General features: G+C 45.3%; 2 protein-coding genes across 2 annotated transcripts; both read right to left on the bottom strand.

Annotated features, from left to right (window-relative positions):
* Positions 1-647: 647 nt before the first annotated feature.
* LOC102449628 (prolactin-releasing peptide receptor-like) lies at positions 648-1,783 on the bottom strand. Its single transcript, XM_025184761.3, has one exon. The coding sequence runs from the start codon at positions 1,680-1,682 to the stop codon at positions 648-650; it is 1,035 nt and encodes a 344-aa protein (XP_025040546.1). The 5' UTR covers positions 1,683-1,783.
* Positions 1,784-8,487: 6,704 nt separating this feature from the next.
* Positions 8,488-9,539, bottom strand: LOC102449883 (prolactin-releasing peptide receptor). The gene is given in 2 exon segments (XM_075935786.2): positions 8,488-8,540; positions 8,543-9,539. Coding segments are annotated over 2 exon segments (1,050 nt in total).
* Positions 9,540-17,732: the final 8,193 nt, after the last annotated feature.

The raw sequence follows: 17,732 nt of genomic DNA, 5'->3' as shown, positions 1-17,732 counted from the left end.
AATAGAGGTTTTGCATGGGGGAGCAGGGGCTGGGATGGGTTGAATTCCCCACGACACCTCAGCAGAAGGCTCTGTATCTGGGGTAGGGACTTGCCATGACAACAAAAGGCTCTTTGAGATGTCACCTCTGCTACTCTGGTGAGGCCAGGGACACAGAAGTTATAGGTGAGACTGTGCTTAGGGCCCTAGATTGCCACAGTCAAGTCCTGAACATGACATGTCGGAGGAACATGCAAGCAGGTCATCAATAACAATAGAAAAGATGAAGGGTGGGTCTACTATACCACCTACGTTGCTCACAGCTGTGACTATTCCACCCCTGAGCGACAAAGTACATCAACATAAGTGGCAGTGTGCACAGTGCTATGTTGATGGGAGAGCTTTTCCTGCTGACATAACTACTGCTTCTTACAGGGTGAGGAGGATGGATTATTTTGACAGGAGAGCTCTCTCCAGTCCACTTGAAGCAGATATATATGAGAGATCTTACAGCCGTGCAGTTGCTTTGGTAGAGCTACACTAATCTATGTTTTCTAGTGCTGACATAGCTTCACACATCACTGGAACGGAAATACATTGTAACCAAATCTCTCTCTCTCTCTCTCTCTCTCACACACACACACACACACACACACACACACACACACTTATAGCGTCACACTGGCCATAATGCAGTTAGTAGCAGGTCCAATCTTCTTTTTCCGCCAGGCAAACATCTTCTTCAGTTCCCCCCTGAAGCTGTCATGCAGCCAGGCATAAAGGAAGGCATTGGTGCAGGCAGACATCATAGCAAACCAGTGGCACAGCAGCTGGATGAGGTTAAAATACTGTTTATCTATTAGGTTAATATCCATGTCTTTTATCACGTTAAAGATGTGCAGTGGCAGCCAGCAGATGCCAAAGGCAGCCACCACCAGCACCAGCAAGCGAAAGGTTTTCCGCCTCCTTGCCCTGTCCCACTCAGCTTGGCCCTGGGTGATGTTGCCTGGAACCACTCGATTTTTCAGTTTGACAGAGATCCGGAGATAGGACACAGAGATGACCATTAAAGGCAGCACATATGTGAGGATGAGAGTACTATAGGCATAAGTTAAGTGGTCCCTCTTCATATGGAACCAAAACTCTTCACAGATGGAGAAGTCCAGTTCTGGGAACTCAGCATGATATGTGTGGACCAAGGCTGGAGCAGCCAAGATGCAACTCAGTAGCCAGATAGCAGCCAGAATATAAGCACAGACTGGTATCGCGAGTCTCCTCCGGAGAGGATACACCATGGCATGGTATCTGTCCACAGCTATGACAGTCAAGGTGAAGACAGACACAAACACGGTGACTGGTTGCATTAAGAACACAAAATAACACATGAAACGTCCATAAACCCATCCCCTGGGCTCAAAGGCATATGCCAGCGTCAGGGGCACGCAGGTGGCACACATAAGCATGTCTGAGAAAGCCAGGTTGCCTACCAGGAAGTTGGTGACATTATGCATTTTTTTCGTCTTGCAGATGACATAAATGAGAAGATAATTCCCAATGATGCCCACAAAAACCACCAGCGAGTAGCATGGGATGATGAGTGGCTTGAAAGACTGAACAAACTGGAGCCCTGAGAATAAATTGCTAGTGTTGCTATGAATGGCTGAGAGGAAGCTTAGGGAGGTTAAATTGTCCGGATTCATCATTTTCCTTCTTTGTAGTTTGCTGTCAGCAGGGTTAAGTAGTCACCGCTGCACACACATTTGCTCTCAATCAGCCTTGATAATGAATGGATTGTTCACTGTCCAGAGATTGCCGCCATATGGATAATAAACAGTCATCTGGAAAGGCAAAGGTGAAATTACAAACCTCATGAGGCTGCGTTCCATTAAACGGTTAAATGGAGAGATCAGCTGCAATCGATAGCCACTGAAGTTCTTTTATTTGCTATTAAAGCCATACAATTTACTAAACATTTAACACAATGAATACTTACTGTTGTGGGATTTTCATGCTATTTGATTTTCCTGAGGATGCCAACTCAGTTTTGGTGCCTTAGATGTCCGTCTTCCAAATATCCATGAAAGAGAGAGTGAGAGAGATGTGCATTTACAAGATAAGCAGAGACCAGTACACTTAACACACTTCGCTCCTTGCTCACAATACATTTTTTTATAAGCCTATATCCCTATTGGCTATCCTGGGCATTACGTTACTCCTCACACTGTGTCTCTTAGTTATAGCAATTAGAATTCTAGCATATCAGTATCACTCATTCGCTGAATTTCCTGTTTCTTCCAGTGCATCTATACTTGCTGACAAGTGGCTATAAATCAATTTATACTCATTAATATGGATACAGACAGTGTGTGATCCAAGATCAGGTTTCAGTAGTCCTTTAGAGAGCCTCAGAAAGTGCTAGCATTGAATCCACTGATACAACTGGGTTTTTTAAATGCAATGTACTAAAATGCTGAATTTATGCCACTAGAGGGACTCAGCTACTTGGATTGTGAATAAAAGTTATGAATATGGATGCATATTTTAATAGCAATGAAGTGCACATTTTAAAAAAGCTATTGTACTTTCATTTAAAAATAAAATCCTGCCACATGCCCGTGCTATTTTCCATGATATTTACATGTTTTAGAGATAGAATAGAGTTATCACAATGTTATATATTTTACGCATTTAAAATGGTTTGAAAAGAGCTAATAATCAAAAGTAGCTGTTATATAATTTTTTTCATCAGTAGATCTCAAAGCACATCCCCGTCTTATCCTCATAATACCCCATGCTAAGCAATGAAGTAGCATCATCATCCTGATTTTTACAGTTTGGGTACGGAGCTACACAGAGGCTAAGTGACTTGCCCAAGGTCACAAAAGAAGTTTGTGATGAAGCAGGAAACGGAATCACAGCCTCCACGTCATAGGTTAGTACCCTAACCAGTGAACCAGCTTTCATAATCATTGCATGGATTCATCAGCTGAGGAAAAATGAAAGCTACTGATTAGTATCCCGAACTCTTATCAACTTCCTTACAGTTGCCCAGTTATATGGGAATTTCTTCTTTTCCACAATGGGGTTTAAGCCTCTAAATATTTCTACATCAAAGAATTTGTCTTCTGAAAATTCAGCACAGGATAGTATTAGTTTGGTATTGTCTTAGTATTCAAAAGTCTAATTATAATAAATCAGCCTTTTGGGAGAGTATACTCCTAAATAAATATAGCCTTCCTGGTCTTAATCATAACCCCTGTTGTACCTTCAGTCTTCTTTCCTTTTGTCTGGTGTTAACTAGGGCTGTGAAGGTTTAACCAGTTAACAGGTAAGTCTTACTGTTTAAGATTACCCGGTGGGAGGATGGGGGACACCCCGGAGTATCCCTTGCCTGTGGCAGGCCTGGGGTCCTACAACCTCTATCTGTGGTGGGCCCTTCAGGCAGAGGCTGCTCCGACTGAGACGAGGCAGAGGGTGTCTCCCTCACTCATCTCCCCCTTAATCGGTTACCCAATTAAACAGGATTTTACATCCCTAATGTTAACATCTAACACTGGTCAGCAGCGTCGTTCCATAGAAGTCCAGTCTCCACCAGCAGAAGTGCTGGCTCATCGGGATTTTTCTGACCGAATAAGCACCTCGGGGCAGAAATCACAGTTAAGTTTTTCAAAGTCCTCTTGTGATGTAGACACATTAATGTAGTGGAAGACACGTGTCTAAATCCCTTAGGCTACTTTGAAAATATTCACCCAGATCCTTCTTTATTGTATATTTGTAGGTGCACCCCATAAAGCAGGGTGTGACGTAGTGGGGGTACTTGCTGGGATGTGGTGACCTCTGCTGTCTGGAGCAAGACCCAGCAGGGAAACCTCACTATGCAAAGGTAGTGCCAAACTTGTTGAACCAGTGGCCAGACACCCCCCATGGAGAGGAACAAAGGAAGGTGGAATGCTGCCCTGGCTGGGGGGCAGGGCTGGAAGGGGATTTAGTTAGTTGCTGGCTGGAAGCATGGAGGAGAGCCTAGGAGAAGGGGCTGGAGTTTAGGGGCCCAGTCTCCCCCATCTCAAGGGGGCCTGAGGCATCCTAGCCCAGCTCTGTGACCAGATTCCATCTGTGCTGCGCTGTGCTGGAGGAGCAATAAACCACCCTCAATTCCACTGGCTGGTGCAGTCTGTTTGTGCCATTTCGGGGTGCAGGAGACGGGGAACCCCCAACGCGCCGTCACACAGGGACCTTGCCAGCCCTCCAGTTTCCAGTTCTACTAGTGGGGCAGCGCATGGTTCAGGTAAAGCTAGATGCACCTAGCATTATACACCCAAGTTTGAAATTGGTGCCATTCATTTTTCTTCTCCTTTGTATTCCCTCAGTAAAATGGTGCTATTAACTTTCCATTCCCTCTGCACAATGAGAATACTTCATACAGTACCTGCTTTATGGGCTGTAAATGAGTGGAAGGAGAGCTGTGAGACACCATCAGCTAATACCAGGTTTGGGATCTTTTGATGACAGGTGTATATAGGTGCAATGTTTTATCAGTCATGATGTAAACGTCTAATAAATCACTTTTTGTTTGGTTTTGCATTTGTATTTTTAGTTACTTTGTCAAGCTGACCTGCAGTGACCCAAGAGGGTGAGTACTTGTCTCAGGGCAGACTATTAAGAATCAAAACACCAGCCCCAAGCTGCCTGTCAATTCTATACTTTAATGTCTCCAACCAATTATCAAGTATGAATTCCTCAGGCACTGTAGCAGCCTTACAATGGAGTCAGACATTCCCCCGGGGTACTCTGACGTATCTTGTTACCTAGGCAAACCTGCCTTTGTGATAGATGGTTCCTTACACCAAGAATCACAGCAATATTTAGATTAATCCCAGCCTCAAAGGGTCAGTCACTTACGTCAGGCCAATTGCACTTTCAATCTCACACCAAAGATACTGCTTGCAGACAATCCTGTAATAAATATATTACATAGGACAATGGAGTGCAAACTGCGGGGAAGCAACCCCACCCAAGTGGACGTCAAAAGGTTCTCTGGCGGAGGAGTTAATATGGGGAAGGCTGCTACAGGGATGGCCAAGATAGAATGCAGGGGCTGCCTGTGGTGGAAACAGCCCAGGCACAGCCTGACATGCAACATAGTGGCACCCCTGTAGCATTGGCCACTGAGCCTGCTGGCTCCAGAGGGAGTTGGAGCCACTGTCAAAGGCCTCCAATTTGGCTAGGGTCCCTGGACGCAGGCCCTGGGTATTAATCCATCATGAGGTGGGAAGAGAAACAGAAAGGGGATGTGACTGCCTCAAGATCATGTAAAGTCAATAGTAGAACCCTGATCTTTTGAGTCCCCTTCCAGTGATCTAGCTACCAGACCATGCACCCTCACAGGACAGGGCTTCTGAAATGATTGGATATGGGATCTGTTTTCCTCTCCCTGGTTGATAGCTAAGACCCATGCCAGGAGTGCTGTAACCCCATGGTAAAGTCTATTCCCTTTATATTAATGGTTGCTCCCAGGCTACATTGTGAGGGAGAAAGGGAACACCAGACCAATCCCTGAAAAGGCAAAGAAGGGGAAAGGCCTGCCAAGTCCCAACCACGTGGCATAAGAAACCAGACTCTCTCTCTCTCTCTGTGTCACAGGGTGTAAGAGGTCTCAGGCCCACCTGAAAATGGTGGGTAAGGGAGCAGAGCATTGCTAAAGGGAGAAGGCAGACGAGTCGAGTGCTAGATCAGTCAAAATTTGAACCCACCAAGAAACCTTCATCCTGTCCCCTTCACAAAGAGTCATTCAACTACCCGTGAAGTCCCAGCTTTCTTCTACCCTCTGATCATATGGTGAGCTGACCTGACTGGAGCATCACCAGGATCCTAGGATGCATCTCCACTCCCCTGGTTTATGCAGAGGCAGCAGATGATGATCAGCAGCCATGCACCATGCTGTTTGACTCACTGCAGTGTCAAATGCCTTCTATGGGCTCAGTTCCCAGCAACCTTTATAAATCTTCAACTAGTAAGGAGATCAGGCATTCATGGTGGGAAATGAAGAGGTTACAAATTTCTTCCAAGATTTACGTAATTTGGATAAAGCATCAGAAGGGCATTCAAGATTGTGTAGGCTGGTTCAATAGGAAACCACACCAGCTTCAGTTCATTATAAATACCAAAACAGAAGCTGGTTTTAAAAATTGGCCCTAAAACTGTAGAGTTGGCAATTTTCCTCACCCTATGATTTTTCCAGTATGTTATCCCACGACCATTTTGAGAATTAGCAACAATATAGTTCTGCTATTCTAGATGGTGCTGGGTTCTGCGGTGAGGGCAGCGGACTGGACTTGATGACCTCTCAAGGTTCCTTCCAGTTCTCGTGTTCTAGGATTCTATGATTATCTGGTCTGTTGTCCCACCTCTGGGTTGCTCTGAATTCCTGTTCCCCAATACGAGAACTACTGTCACAGTGTAACAGGGTAGTGAAATTTGTTGAGATGATTTACCCACCCATCAACTCAGCACTAGCAAAACAAAGGAATAGATGAAAATGCCATCTTTTTTTATTTTAAAAGCATGAAAATCATGGGATCCATGTATTCTGTGACAGTACCAAGTCCAGCTTTGTTGATTTCAGATTCAGCTCACAATCTGAGTCTCTGTGGTTAATTAACAATGCCCATATTTAAATGACAGTGTATAATCTCACAAAAATTTGTAGATGTTTGTTGTCCTAATTCACAACTAGACAAAACAGCGAATACATTAGACATGAATGAGAGGATACTTCATGCTGTATCAGAGATTGAAAAACGAGAAAGCGAAAGAGGAAGAGGAAAAAGAAAAGGGGGAAAAAAAGACAGAATATTAGCGACTGACTGGCAATGTTCCTTCTAAGCTGAGTGGCCGCACAGCTTCACAGATGATTAATCAGCCCTACCCAATTAGTCAGCTCAGTGCATTGAGCCCTGAGCCTCTAGGCAGGGCTGATTAAACACCGGTGAAGCTCTGCTGCCATGCAGTGTAGAGGGAACTTGGGTGACTGGTTATGGAATCTTTCAAATCCACTTCAATTGTACATATCTAACGGGGCAAGAGAATCTGGAGTTAATACGTTGATTGTTCTTATGTGGCATATGTAAAATAAATTGATAGTCTCAAACTAGTTCCTAGTGCACAGGTGTACTAAAAGGTTTCATCACCGTTGATACTACTTTGGATCATTGGCTGCAGTCTCGGCATGAGATCAAGTATTGGTATGAACTAATAGTTATGCCACACTCTTTATCCTTAGATCTTAAAGAGGGCAGGAAGTTGTTTTAAATAGTGCAAAAGCAGATGCAAAGGTGAAAGTGATTTCCCCAGCAGGTTAGTTGCAGAGCTGGCAATACAGGCCAGAAATGCCATGTCCAGGGTCCTCACCTCTTCTGGATCTGGTTGAGAAATAAGACCCTCTGGCCTTCATTGTTAATCATTTCTGTTCTGACCTATAGCAGGGCCTTTCAGACCAATGATAGTTTTATTATTTTAAAACAAGAAATAGAGAATATAAACTCGCTTGAAGATTACAAAGGAATCTTTCTAAGTGCACAAAATAGGAAAGCATGTTGACCATTAACATTCCCAGATTTTTAAAAAAGAAATCTCCAGGGAACCAAAACAGTTATCACCAATTGTATAATGTATTCACCAATTTGGAAAGGTTCTGAGCCTCTTTAGAGGAAGCTGCAGAGACACAGCATCTCAGAGTAGGGATCCATACTTATTTGTTCCATTCTTATTTATTGAATCTTCTTTTTGGGGAATTTTTGAAACATCTCACTAAGATGTCCCTTGCATCCATTTCCTTTATAAACTATACACCAGATTAGGCCAGGAAAGGAGGTAGGAAGGGGGAAATGATTTCCACTGATTTTCAAAACAAATATCTATGAATGTGTTTAATATATTTTAAGTAGCAAGACTAAAAAGTGAATTTTTTAAGTAGCAAGACTAAAAAGTGAATTCATTAACTCACACACATACATACATCCCAATTCCCCTCTCCTGGGCTAGTACCTCCAAAGGAACAATCTGCAGAGAATACGTTTCACTGTGTCTATACTAGCAATTAATCAACAAATGTTTTGCTGTTCATGGAGTGCAAGTGTGAACGCTGCTTTGTTGGCAGCAGCGCTCTCCTGCCAACAAAGTGAAAGTCATTTGTGGGAGGGTAGAAGTATCTTGTCAGCAAAAGTACCAACGAACAGCAATCACACACAGTGATTTAAGCACCAGGGTTGCATTGACACAGCCTTGTCACTAAAAGCTGCGTAGTACAGACATATCCTTAGAGACACAAGTTCTTTAAAGAGGACTGATGTCCATAGCTTTCAAAGTAGAATCTGGCAAGTTGTGCCTGACCCAGGGTTGGAATCATTTGGATAGCACAGCTCATTGGTTTTGTTTGCAACTTCAGATATAACATACTGTGGAGCTGAATGTAGATCAGTGACCCTGCCAGAGGAGCTGCTGAGTAGCAGCTCAGATGACAACACTCACTGACATGTTTTGCCCATAAGGAGCCACTTTCCGTGCCAGACCAGTAGCTTCTTTAGCTCTTCCCTAAAGCTATCATGCAGCCAGGCATATATGAAGGGGTTGTAGCAAGTGCAGCTCATGGCAAACCAGTGGCACAGCAGCTGAACAAGACAAAAATAATAGGTATCAATGGCACTGATGTTGATGTCCCGGATGAGGTTGAAAGTGTGCAAAGGCAGCCAGCACACCCCAAAGACCACCACCACCATGACCAGCAGGCAGAAGGTCCTCTTACGCTTGGCTCTGTCCCAGTTGGCCTGACTCTGAGTGACAGTTCCAGGCATAACCATGTACTTAAGTTTGAGGGAGATCTTGGTGTAGGAGACCAGGATGGCTAGGAGAGGGAAGAGGTAGGTGATAAGCAGCAAGCGCAAGGCATAGGTCTGCCGCTGGTGCTCTTGTTCCCCCCAGAATTCCTCGCACAAAGAAAGCTCCTGCTGGCCCAGTTCCACATAGTAGGTGTGAGCCATGGTTGGCAGTGCCAGGCAGCCAGCAAGGATCCAGATGAAAAGCACCACATACTCACCCAGCTGCAGCGAGATGCGATGTCGCAGAGGATGCACAATAACAATGTAGCGGTCCACAGCTATGGTTGCCAGGGTGAAGACGGACACAAAGACGGTGACGGGCTGCATGAAGAAGACAAAGTAGCACATAGCACTGCCGAAGATCCAGCCCCGGGGCTCAAAGACGTAGGCCAGGGTGAGTGGGATGCAGGTGGCGCACATGACCACATCTGACAGTGCCAGGTTCCCGATCAGGAAGTTGGTGACATGGTGCATCTTCTTCACCCTCACAATGATATGCACCAGCAAGCAGTTCCCAACCATGCCCACCACCACCACTGCTGCATACATCAGGATGATCAGCACCTTCAGCTGGTGCACCAGCTGCAAGCTCTAGAACACTGCCAACGCCCCATTGGCGGTTAGGCTGAGTGCAGACTGGCTCTGGTTGCGGCGAACAGAGCCTGAGCCTTCCAAGAAATCAGCCATCTTTGCCTAGAGGGCAAGGAAAGGTGGAAATTAGTGGCACCTCCAACCCTTTTGGGCACTAAGGGCAACTCTCCTTTTGCCCCACCCCAAGGGCATTAGTGGTGCCTCCTTTTCCAGTCCTGCCACAGGCCCTAGGGACACTTACACACAGAGACACTAATGGCACCTTGCACACATACCTTGTGAACATTTATGGGTGCTCCATCCTTTGTGCAGTTCAAGCCTCTCATTAGGGGAGAATAACAAGTACAGCCAAAACACCTGGAGGAAGAGATGAACAGCCATTCCTTCTAGTAACAGCCATGCCTCCAGGCACATGTACACTGAGACCCTCCCCTGAGCCCTAAGGATTGCTGTACTAACACCTGGCTGAAGCTTTAAGAGGCAGTAAGAAATAGTGACACCCTCCCTTTGCAGACACTTCTGAAGTTTTTATCCGTGCCCCATAGGAAACTCAAGCAAAGAGGGAGAGCACCTAGACGATGCTATCCATGGCCACTGACTGGGAGACTGGCAGGCAGTTACACCTCCACTGGGAGCAGAGATTACAATGAAAAGCAAATGGATGATGATAAAGTATAGTCAGGCACATAATCAATAATCCGTAATTACAACACGCAGTGCAATGAGCCACACAATGCTATGAAAACGCACACGGAAGAAGGATTACCCGAATTAGGGACCCCCCCAAATTAAGGGACCACCCCCCAGCCACGGAGACTGTTTCAAAGACCCCAGCAGGGAGATCTCCATGACCATCGTCCCATTAACAAAGGGGCTTCCCTCCCCTGGGGGCTTCTCCTACCTTCTGTCCAGTAACCCGGCTGCCTGGTTAAGTCAGTGCCACAGGAAGCAGCGTGGGCCCCCCGGAGTCACACCCCCCCACACCCCAGCTCGCAGTGTGAACCGGCACCCACAATCCAGCAGGATGAGCGCCGGGAGAGTGTCTGAGCCAGCCCCGGCTTTAGTAACGAGTTTCCGCACCTCCCTCCCCACGCCCGGAGCGTGAGGCGGCAGGCCATTGGCTACCGTGCTGCGCCCGTCCCCGCCTGACCGGCAGAGCCAAATGGGGTAGCGAAACTGAGCCCGGGCCCCAGCCCCAGCACCCCGGGCAGAGAAGTGGGGTCCCGCGCCTCCACACCTGCCTAGCCCCGGCAGCGCTCCCAGCAGCGTGGTCCGGGCTGTGCATGGCGAGCCACTGCTGGGCATGGGCTGATGGGCTGGGGTACTCTCCGTGGTCCTGAAGCCAGCCTTGTGTCGCGGCTTAGCAGCTCCCCTCGGCCAGCAACTCCCAAGGGCGCTGCTAATGTAAGACCGCGAGCTGGTAAAACCCCATGGCCTTTCCCTTCTGAAGGAAGGTGCATGGGAGGTTTTGGAAAAGTCAGGAGTCAACAAAGAAAAGACAAATGCGCTTGTCTTCTAACAGAGGTGCTGGAACTAGGGGTGTACTGTAGCACCCCCTGGCTTGAAGGGGTTTCCATCATATATAGAAGGGGCGGGGAACCTTTTTTGGATTGGAGGCCACTGACCCACAGAAAAATCAGTTGGGGCTGCACACAAGTGGGAAGCCTCCCCCCGCAAAACCCTCACTGAGAAGGAGAAAGCCATTTTCCTCACACACTAGTGCCTGGGGGGCCAAGGCTAGTAGATTTTGTGTGTTCCAACTGGGGGGGGGGGGTTGGAGTGCCAGTGTGGGCTCCCCAATGCTGAGAGGAGCCCTGAGCCTTCAGGACCAAATCCAGGCCTGAGGTTCCCCACCCCGATAAAGTGTTTACAACTTGGTTTAATGGCCCTCAGCACCCCCACTATGCAAATTGTTCCAGATCCCCCATCTCCTAATGGCTAACTCCAGGGTGTCATTTACTAACCAAAGAAAAGTTAAGGGCAGAATAATACATCTAAAGAAAGATTAACAAAGGAGAAGATGAAAGTGAGAAGGGAAATGATCAATGGAATGTAAAGAAGAGAGGCAATTTCAACCTACTTTATGGGGGGATGACAAAAATCTGTCTTACATTCAGTTATTAGTAGATTCTTGCATTAGCATGCAGTGGAAAAAAATCAGGGGCTGTGTGTTAATAGATGTTAACAACAAGCAGATAGCAAAATCCTTCAGTAATTTCAGAGGTTGAGGCCACTCTTTGAATTCATTTCAGACAGTGTAAACCAAAATGATTCTGGGCCAGGAAAGAAATTCTTCCTCCTGAAAATTCTAAAGCCTATAAGCCACAGTACAAGATGAACTTGCCAGCCTTAAAAAAATAAAAGCTATTGTTTGAGGATCTTCTTTGACCTTACCTTCACCAGTACAAACACGTAGCATGTCATATATACACTGTAAACACATACAACAAAAATTTTAAAGCCAAATGAAATTTCCCCAAAAACTGTAAGAAGAAAGGAACATGACAAATACTAATCACGTTAGTAAATGCTTTACAAAAATCTTCATATTCCATAATAATTCTTCTGCAGAGATCAGAATGGGCTAGAATATGTTGTAAGGTCACCGACCATGCTTTATTCTAAACATCTTTCATTAAGTATCTTTTAATTGGTTGAGTCACAAATTAATATTTGTCAAAGGGGGAAAAAACCTTCTCCAACTTAGTTCCAGCTGTGTTTGGCTGTTATAAAAACAAAACCTTGCGTCAATTGAACACTGCTAAAAACTTTCCCTACAGTGGTGAAGGCATTTCCTATCAAGCACTCATCTGGGGAAGATTTATCTAATTGTATTATAGTTTGTATAACTGAGATGGGAAAACAACTTTTAAATCATTTATACTTCCCCATCCTTGTGCAAACTGAATTTTGAAAGAGAAAGACTGAACTTTGAAATCCCACATTCAGGAAAAGAAACATTAAGTTACTTTCAATTAATATTGTGTTTTAAAACACACCTGATCAGAGATTTTCCTAGTACCGTTTTAAGCTAGAAACTATTTTTAGCTAGAAACTAAGTGTTCATTTTAGCTAGATTTTTTTTTTCAAACAAGAACAAGTAAAGGTTTTCCTAGCACACCAACACCTAAGCTGAATATTGTAGATTTCTTATGGAAATCTACACCCACTAAGAACTCCACCCACTAAGGTCCTACCATATTTCCAAACAAGCTATAGGCATAACTCCTTCAGATTTCCTAGAGTCCCTTCAGCTGAGTAACATGAGGAACTTTCTCTTTATTTAGTGCTTCCAGCACAGAAAGAAAACTTGGCTCCCAAAGGTCCTCCACCAGAGAGCTTAAACATCTGTATAACTTTAATCACATGACATGGTCCATTGAATTCCATGGTGCACATACTTAAATGTTTTTTTGGATCAAAGCCATAATAATATGAACCACCACCAGTTAATAATCTGGAAGTCACATCATAAGGCATTTATAGCAGTTATAACAAAGAGAGAGAGAAAAAAAGACAACTTCTACTATACAGGCAGTCCCCGGGTTCCATGGATCCGACTTACATCGGATCCCTACTTACAAACAGGGTGAGGCAACCCCGCACTAGCTGCTTCCCCCCAGCAGACCAGGGAGACGCGAAGCTAGCACCCCCCGCCCCCGCCAGCAGACCAGGGAGGTGTGGGAGAATAAAATTGAGCTCTGGATAAATGTGTGGCTAGAGTTTCCCCTACAATATGTACCAGTTCCGACTTACATACAAATTCAACATAAGAACAAACCTACAGTCCCTATCTTGTACGTAACCCAGGGACTGCCTGTTTGTCCCCCAGCTGGGAAATATGTACTCCTACTCCATCTGTGCCCATTGGAGTAGTAGCAGCCATGAGGAGGCGCTTTTCACATGGCCCCAAGCTGCTGCAGTGAGGCTACGTCTAGACTGCAGGTTTCTTTCAGAAGAAGCTTTTCTGGAAGAGATCTAAAAAAACTTCTTCCAAAAGACAGCGTCCACACTGCCAAAGTGAATCAAAAAAGTGATCTTGAATGGACTCTCTCTCGCATTTAAGCTGTGATTACTATGGACAGAGTGGCCACCAGGGCACCTGTGCTTTTTCTTCTTTCCTCGTCTTTCGAAAGAACTTCCTCTTCCCTGTCCACATGCACCTTTTTCCCAAAAGACCTCTTCTGGGAAAAAGGCTTCTTCCTTGTAGAAAGAGGTTTACCAATGTTGGAAAACCCCCTCTGTTCTTTTGATTTTCTTTTGAAAGAACATGATTGCAATGTGGGTTTAAGTGAAGTTTTTTTGGAAAAACGGCTGTTTTTCTGAAAAAACTCTGTAGTGTAGTTAAGACAATAATTACAGCAAGGACAGGTCCTGTTGAATATATGAAGTGTTGTTACTGCAAAAACATTAGGTCTTCAGCTGGGGTAACTCAGCAGAGCTCCCCTGTAGTAACAAGAGCTATGTCATTTTACACCAGGTGAGGACCATCTGGCCATTTAGGCTGACTGTTAAAAGGAGTAAATACAAACTATTGTGTGTAGAAAAGGAAATTCTTTTCTCTTTGTACCTCTGAATTGGGAGTCAGGAGACAGATTGCTAGTGGTGAGGAAGAGGAAAAATAAAATATATGCAAATAGATCAAACAAACATCCTTTCTGGTCATATTGAGCACATTGGAACCCAGTATATCTTTGCTGATATCAGAAAGTACTGCATATGATTACTGCTTTTACTAGAAGATTTACCTGGCACTGTTCAGGTCCTTCAAGGCGGGGCTCTGGGGATATAGAAGCTGCCCAAATCAGGGCAGGGACTTGGGGATGGGGGGGGGGGAGGCTCAGCACAGGGGACTGAGGTGTGTGTGCAGAAGTCAGGGTTTGAAAGTGAAGAGGGGCTTTGAGACAGGGGCTGGCACGTGGGCATGCAGGAATTAGAGTTGGGGGTAAGGAGGGGCTCCGGACAGGAGGCTGGGGTGGAGATGCAGGATCAGCAGGGGTTGTGCTGGCTGGGTGGTGGCTCCCCCAGGCTGGCTACGGTGCAGGTAATGCTGGCCGGGCAGCAGTTCCCTGGGGATGGCTCTAGTGGGGGCTGCGCTGTCCAGGATGTGTATCCCCGGGGCTGGCCTTGGTGTGGACCTTGCTGCCCAGGTGGCAAGCAGGAATCTTGACTCCACCTCTGCCCCCTGCTGTTCCAATGGGCTTATAGCTTTCCCGGTCCCCATCTCAGGCCCTCCTGTGGTCATTCTACAGTATAACAGTCCCTTCTACCAGACCTCTCCCTTTCCATTTTATGAGAAACAATCACATTTCAGTTGTATCTCTTTGTCCTGGCACAACCAAACCCTGCCCTTGCTTCAAGTTAGGATAAGAGGGAATTTGGTGTTCATAGTTCTTACCATTTTGGAGGAGCTGAACAAATAGATTCAGACAGATAGACACAGACAGACACACAAACTCTCTAAAGTATATAGTAGATTTGTACTTACGTAGCCCCTGTAGCACCAGTAATAGACCAGGGCCACACTGTGAAAAGTATGTGCTGAACAAATACATTACCAGAGACCTTATAATCTGTCCCAAAGACCTTACAAATGAAGAACCTCCAAGCATTTGGCAAACATTAATGAATTTGTCCTTACGACACGTAGAATATGTCTACACTTGCATCCTCTTTCAAGAGAGGGATGCAAATGAAGACATTTGAAATTGCAAATGAAGCCAGGATTTAAATATCCTGCGCTTCATTTACATATTCCCGTTTATGGCGCTATTTCAAAATAACAGACGCTGTTAAGACACAGTTATTTCGAGAGAAAACCCCTCTCTCAAAATAACTGGTAAACCTCATTGTATGAGGAATAAGGGTTATTTCAAGAGAAGGGTTTTCTCTCAAAATAATTGCATCTTAACAGTGTCTGCTATTTCAAAAAGCGCTTTTTCGAAATAGCGCCATAACGCAAATATGCAAATTAAGCATGGGATATTTAAATCCCGGCTTCATTTGCAATTTCGAATGCCTTCATTTGCATCCCTCTATCGAAAGAGAATGCAAGTGTAGACATACCCACAGTAACCAAGGGTTATCAACACCTCCATATTACAGATGGGAAAGTTGAGGTTCAGACTTTTATCTTTATGACTTATCTCCTTTTATGACCTGAGTTCTTTCACAACTTGGCCCACAAATTTTTTGAAAAAGTTATTTAATCAGGCCCATGTGGCTTCCAGCCGGGGGAGGAGGGGACAGTGCACAAGGACTCATCCATTCACATAGCTTCCAGCAGCACCCAGGCCTCCAGCGTCCACTCAGTCCTAGCTGTAGTGGCACCACTCAGTCCAGGAAGCTGTGCTGGCTGCTTCCACCATGAGCTGAACCCCGCTGCCCAAAGGACTCATCTGAGCTGATATGCTTCTTCAGCCAACAGGGTGGATCAGTGGGTTTCACTTTTGGTTACCCCAGGAGGAGGGGGATCTCAGCAGGAGGATATGGATGTTAGCGGGGGTAAATGGTATCCCAGTGCCAGGGTGCAGATGTTAATGTGTATGGGGGGGAGTGGGATCTCAATACGAGTGTGTGGATGTTAATGGGGGGCATCCCAGCATGAGGACATGGGTGTATCAGAATGAGGACTCGGTTTCATGCCTTTTGTCGAATCCTGGTCTCTCTCTGGGCTCCTAGACAAAGGAGGAAACACTATCTACTTGCATGTACTGTAATGCCAACCCCAAGAGTTTCACACTCAAGAACCAGCCCCTCTGCTCCCCAAAAAGAAAGTGGCTTCTTGAAATCAAATACAAATATACTTGGGAATCTTTTTTATTTAGCATCTGGCGTTTGAGGTCTTTGGCTGAACTCAGGGCACGTTTTCTAGCTTTTCTCCACAACCCATGAGACCTAAAGTCTTCCTTTCAAAAATCAAAGGGGGGGAAAAAGAGGCTGGGATTCTCTTCTAATACCATGCAGCAACAAACAAGCAAAATCTACTAAGTCAGGGAGATCACAGTTGATAGCAGGTGCATGAAGCATCAGATAGTGAAGTTCCCAGATGTGTCTTAATTCTAATGACCTGTCTGGGGCTTTCCAGAAAAAAACCCACCCCAACTATCAGGAGGTTTGTGATCAGATCAGGAGAGCTGGCATCACTGACATTTAGATAGGTTTCACAAACTGAGTTAATAGTTTCACAGCTTACACTTATTAACTCTGCATACACCTCCCCCAGGCCACAGGAATGTGCCAGCAGTGGTGTGGAGATAGCAACCGGATGCTACTCTAGCCGAGCTGAACAGCTGGTAGTGGTGGCAAAGGTCCCCAGTGGGCTCAAAATCAGGGGAACATCAGGGAGGGACAAGAGATACATGTGGGGTGGGAAAGTATGCCTGGATCCCTGCCACAGACAAGTGCCTGCTGGCTCGCTAGGAGGATTTGAGGACTAGCACTGGCCCTAAGGTAAACTGAGTTTGAGACCCCTGATTTATAGTTTATTACAACAATCCATAACTCTCGGACTTCTCCTGCATTTTCTTCTCCTCATGCCCCAATGACTGGAGAGATATTAACAAACTACTTCACCTTGCATAGTGCCTTGAAATGTGTATTAACTGCTTATGATAAACAATCTGTTCTGCCTTGTAATTAGTTGTGACAGTGATGGCTGCACCAGAGAGCTAACAGTGATGTAGCTGCATTGATGTAAGCTCTATAGTGTAGCCTGTCTAAGCTGATGGGAGAGAGCGCTCCCTTTAGCTTAGATACCCCAGTCCCTGTGAGTGACAGTACCTATGCTAACAGGAGATGCTTATGTTGACTTAAGCTGTCACATTGCCATAGCCACTCCGAGTACATTTTCCAGACCCGAAGAAGAACTCAGAATAAGCACAAAAGCTTGTCTTTCACATCAACTAAATTTGGGCCAGTAAAAGATCTCTCTCTTGCCTTGCCTCCCTACTATCCTAGGACCAATACAACTTTAAAAACACTGCGTACAAGAGAGAAAGCAGCAAGGCAGGAATCTCCTTTCAAACATTTCATGAGCATGAATGCAAATAAGCAAAATGAAAACAAGCACTTGAAATACAACTAGGTCTTGACAACAAACCACTTGAAATCCATTTCTGAAAAATGTCTGCTCAACTGCATTCATCTCAAATAAGGAAATGCTCATTTGCTGTCCTCATTCTAGTACAAAAAAAGCTTTTACGTAGAATTGAAATTGTACATAATATGAGGTAATGCATATAGAAACCCAGGGCTCTTTTATGCAGAATATGAAGAGGAAAAATGCAC

The sequence above is a fragment of the Pelodiscus sinensis genome, chromosome 8, assembly GCF_052426305.1.
Source record: "Pelodiscus sinensis isolate ZL-2025 chromosome 8, ASM5242630v1, whole genome shotgun sequence".
Lineage (NCBI taxonomy): Eukaryota > Metazoa > Chordata > Testudines > Trionychidae > Pelodiscus > Pelodiscus sinensis.
This window is presented reverse-complemented; position numbering and strand designations above follow the sequence as displayed.

Excerpts from the sequence above, each read along its gene's own strand:
- LOC102449628 (XM_025184761.3), bottom strand. The coding sequence starts at position 1,682 with ATGATGAATCCGGACAATTTAACCTCCCTAAGCTTCCTCTCAGCCATT.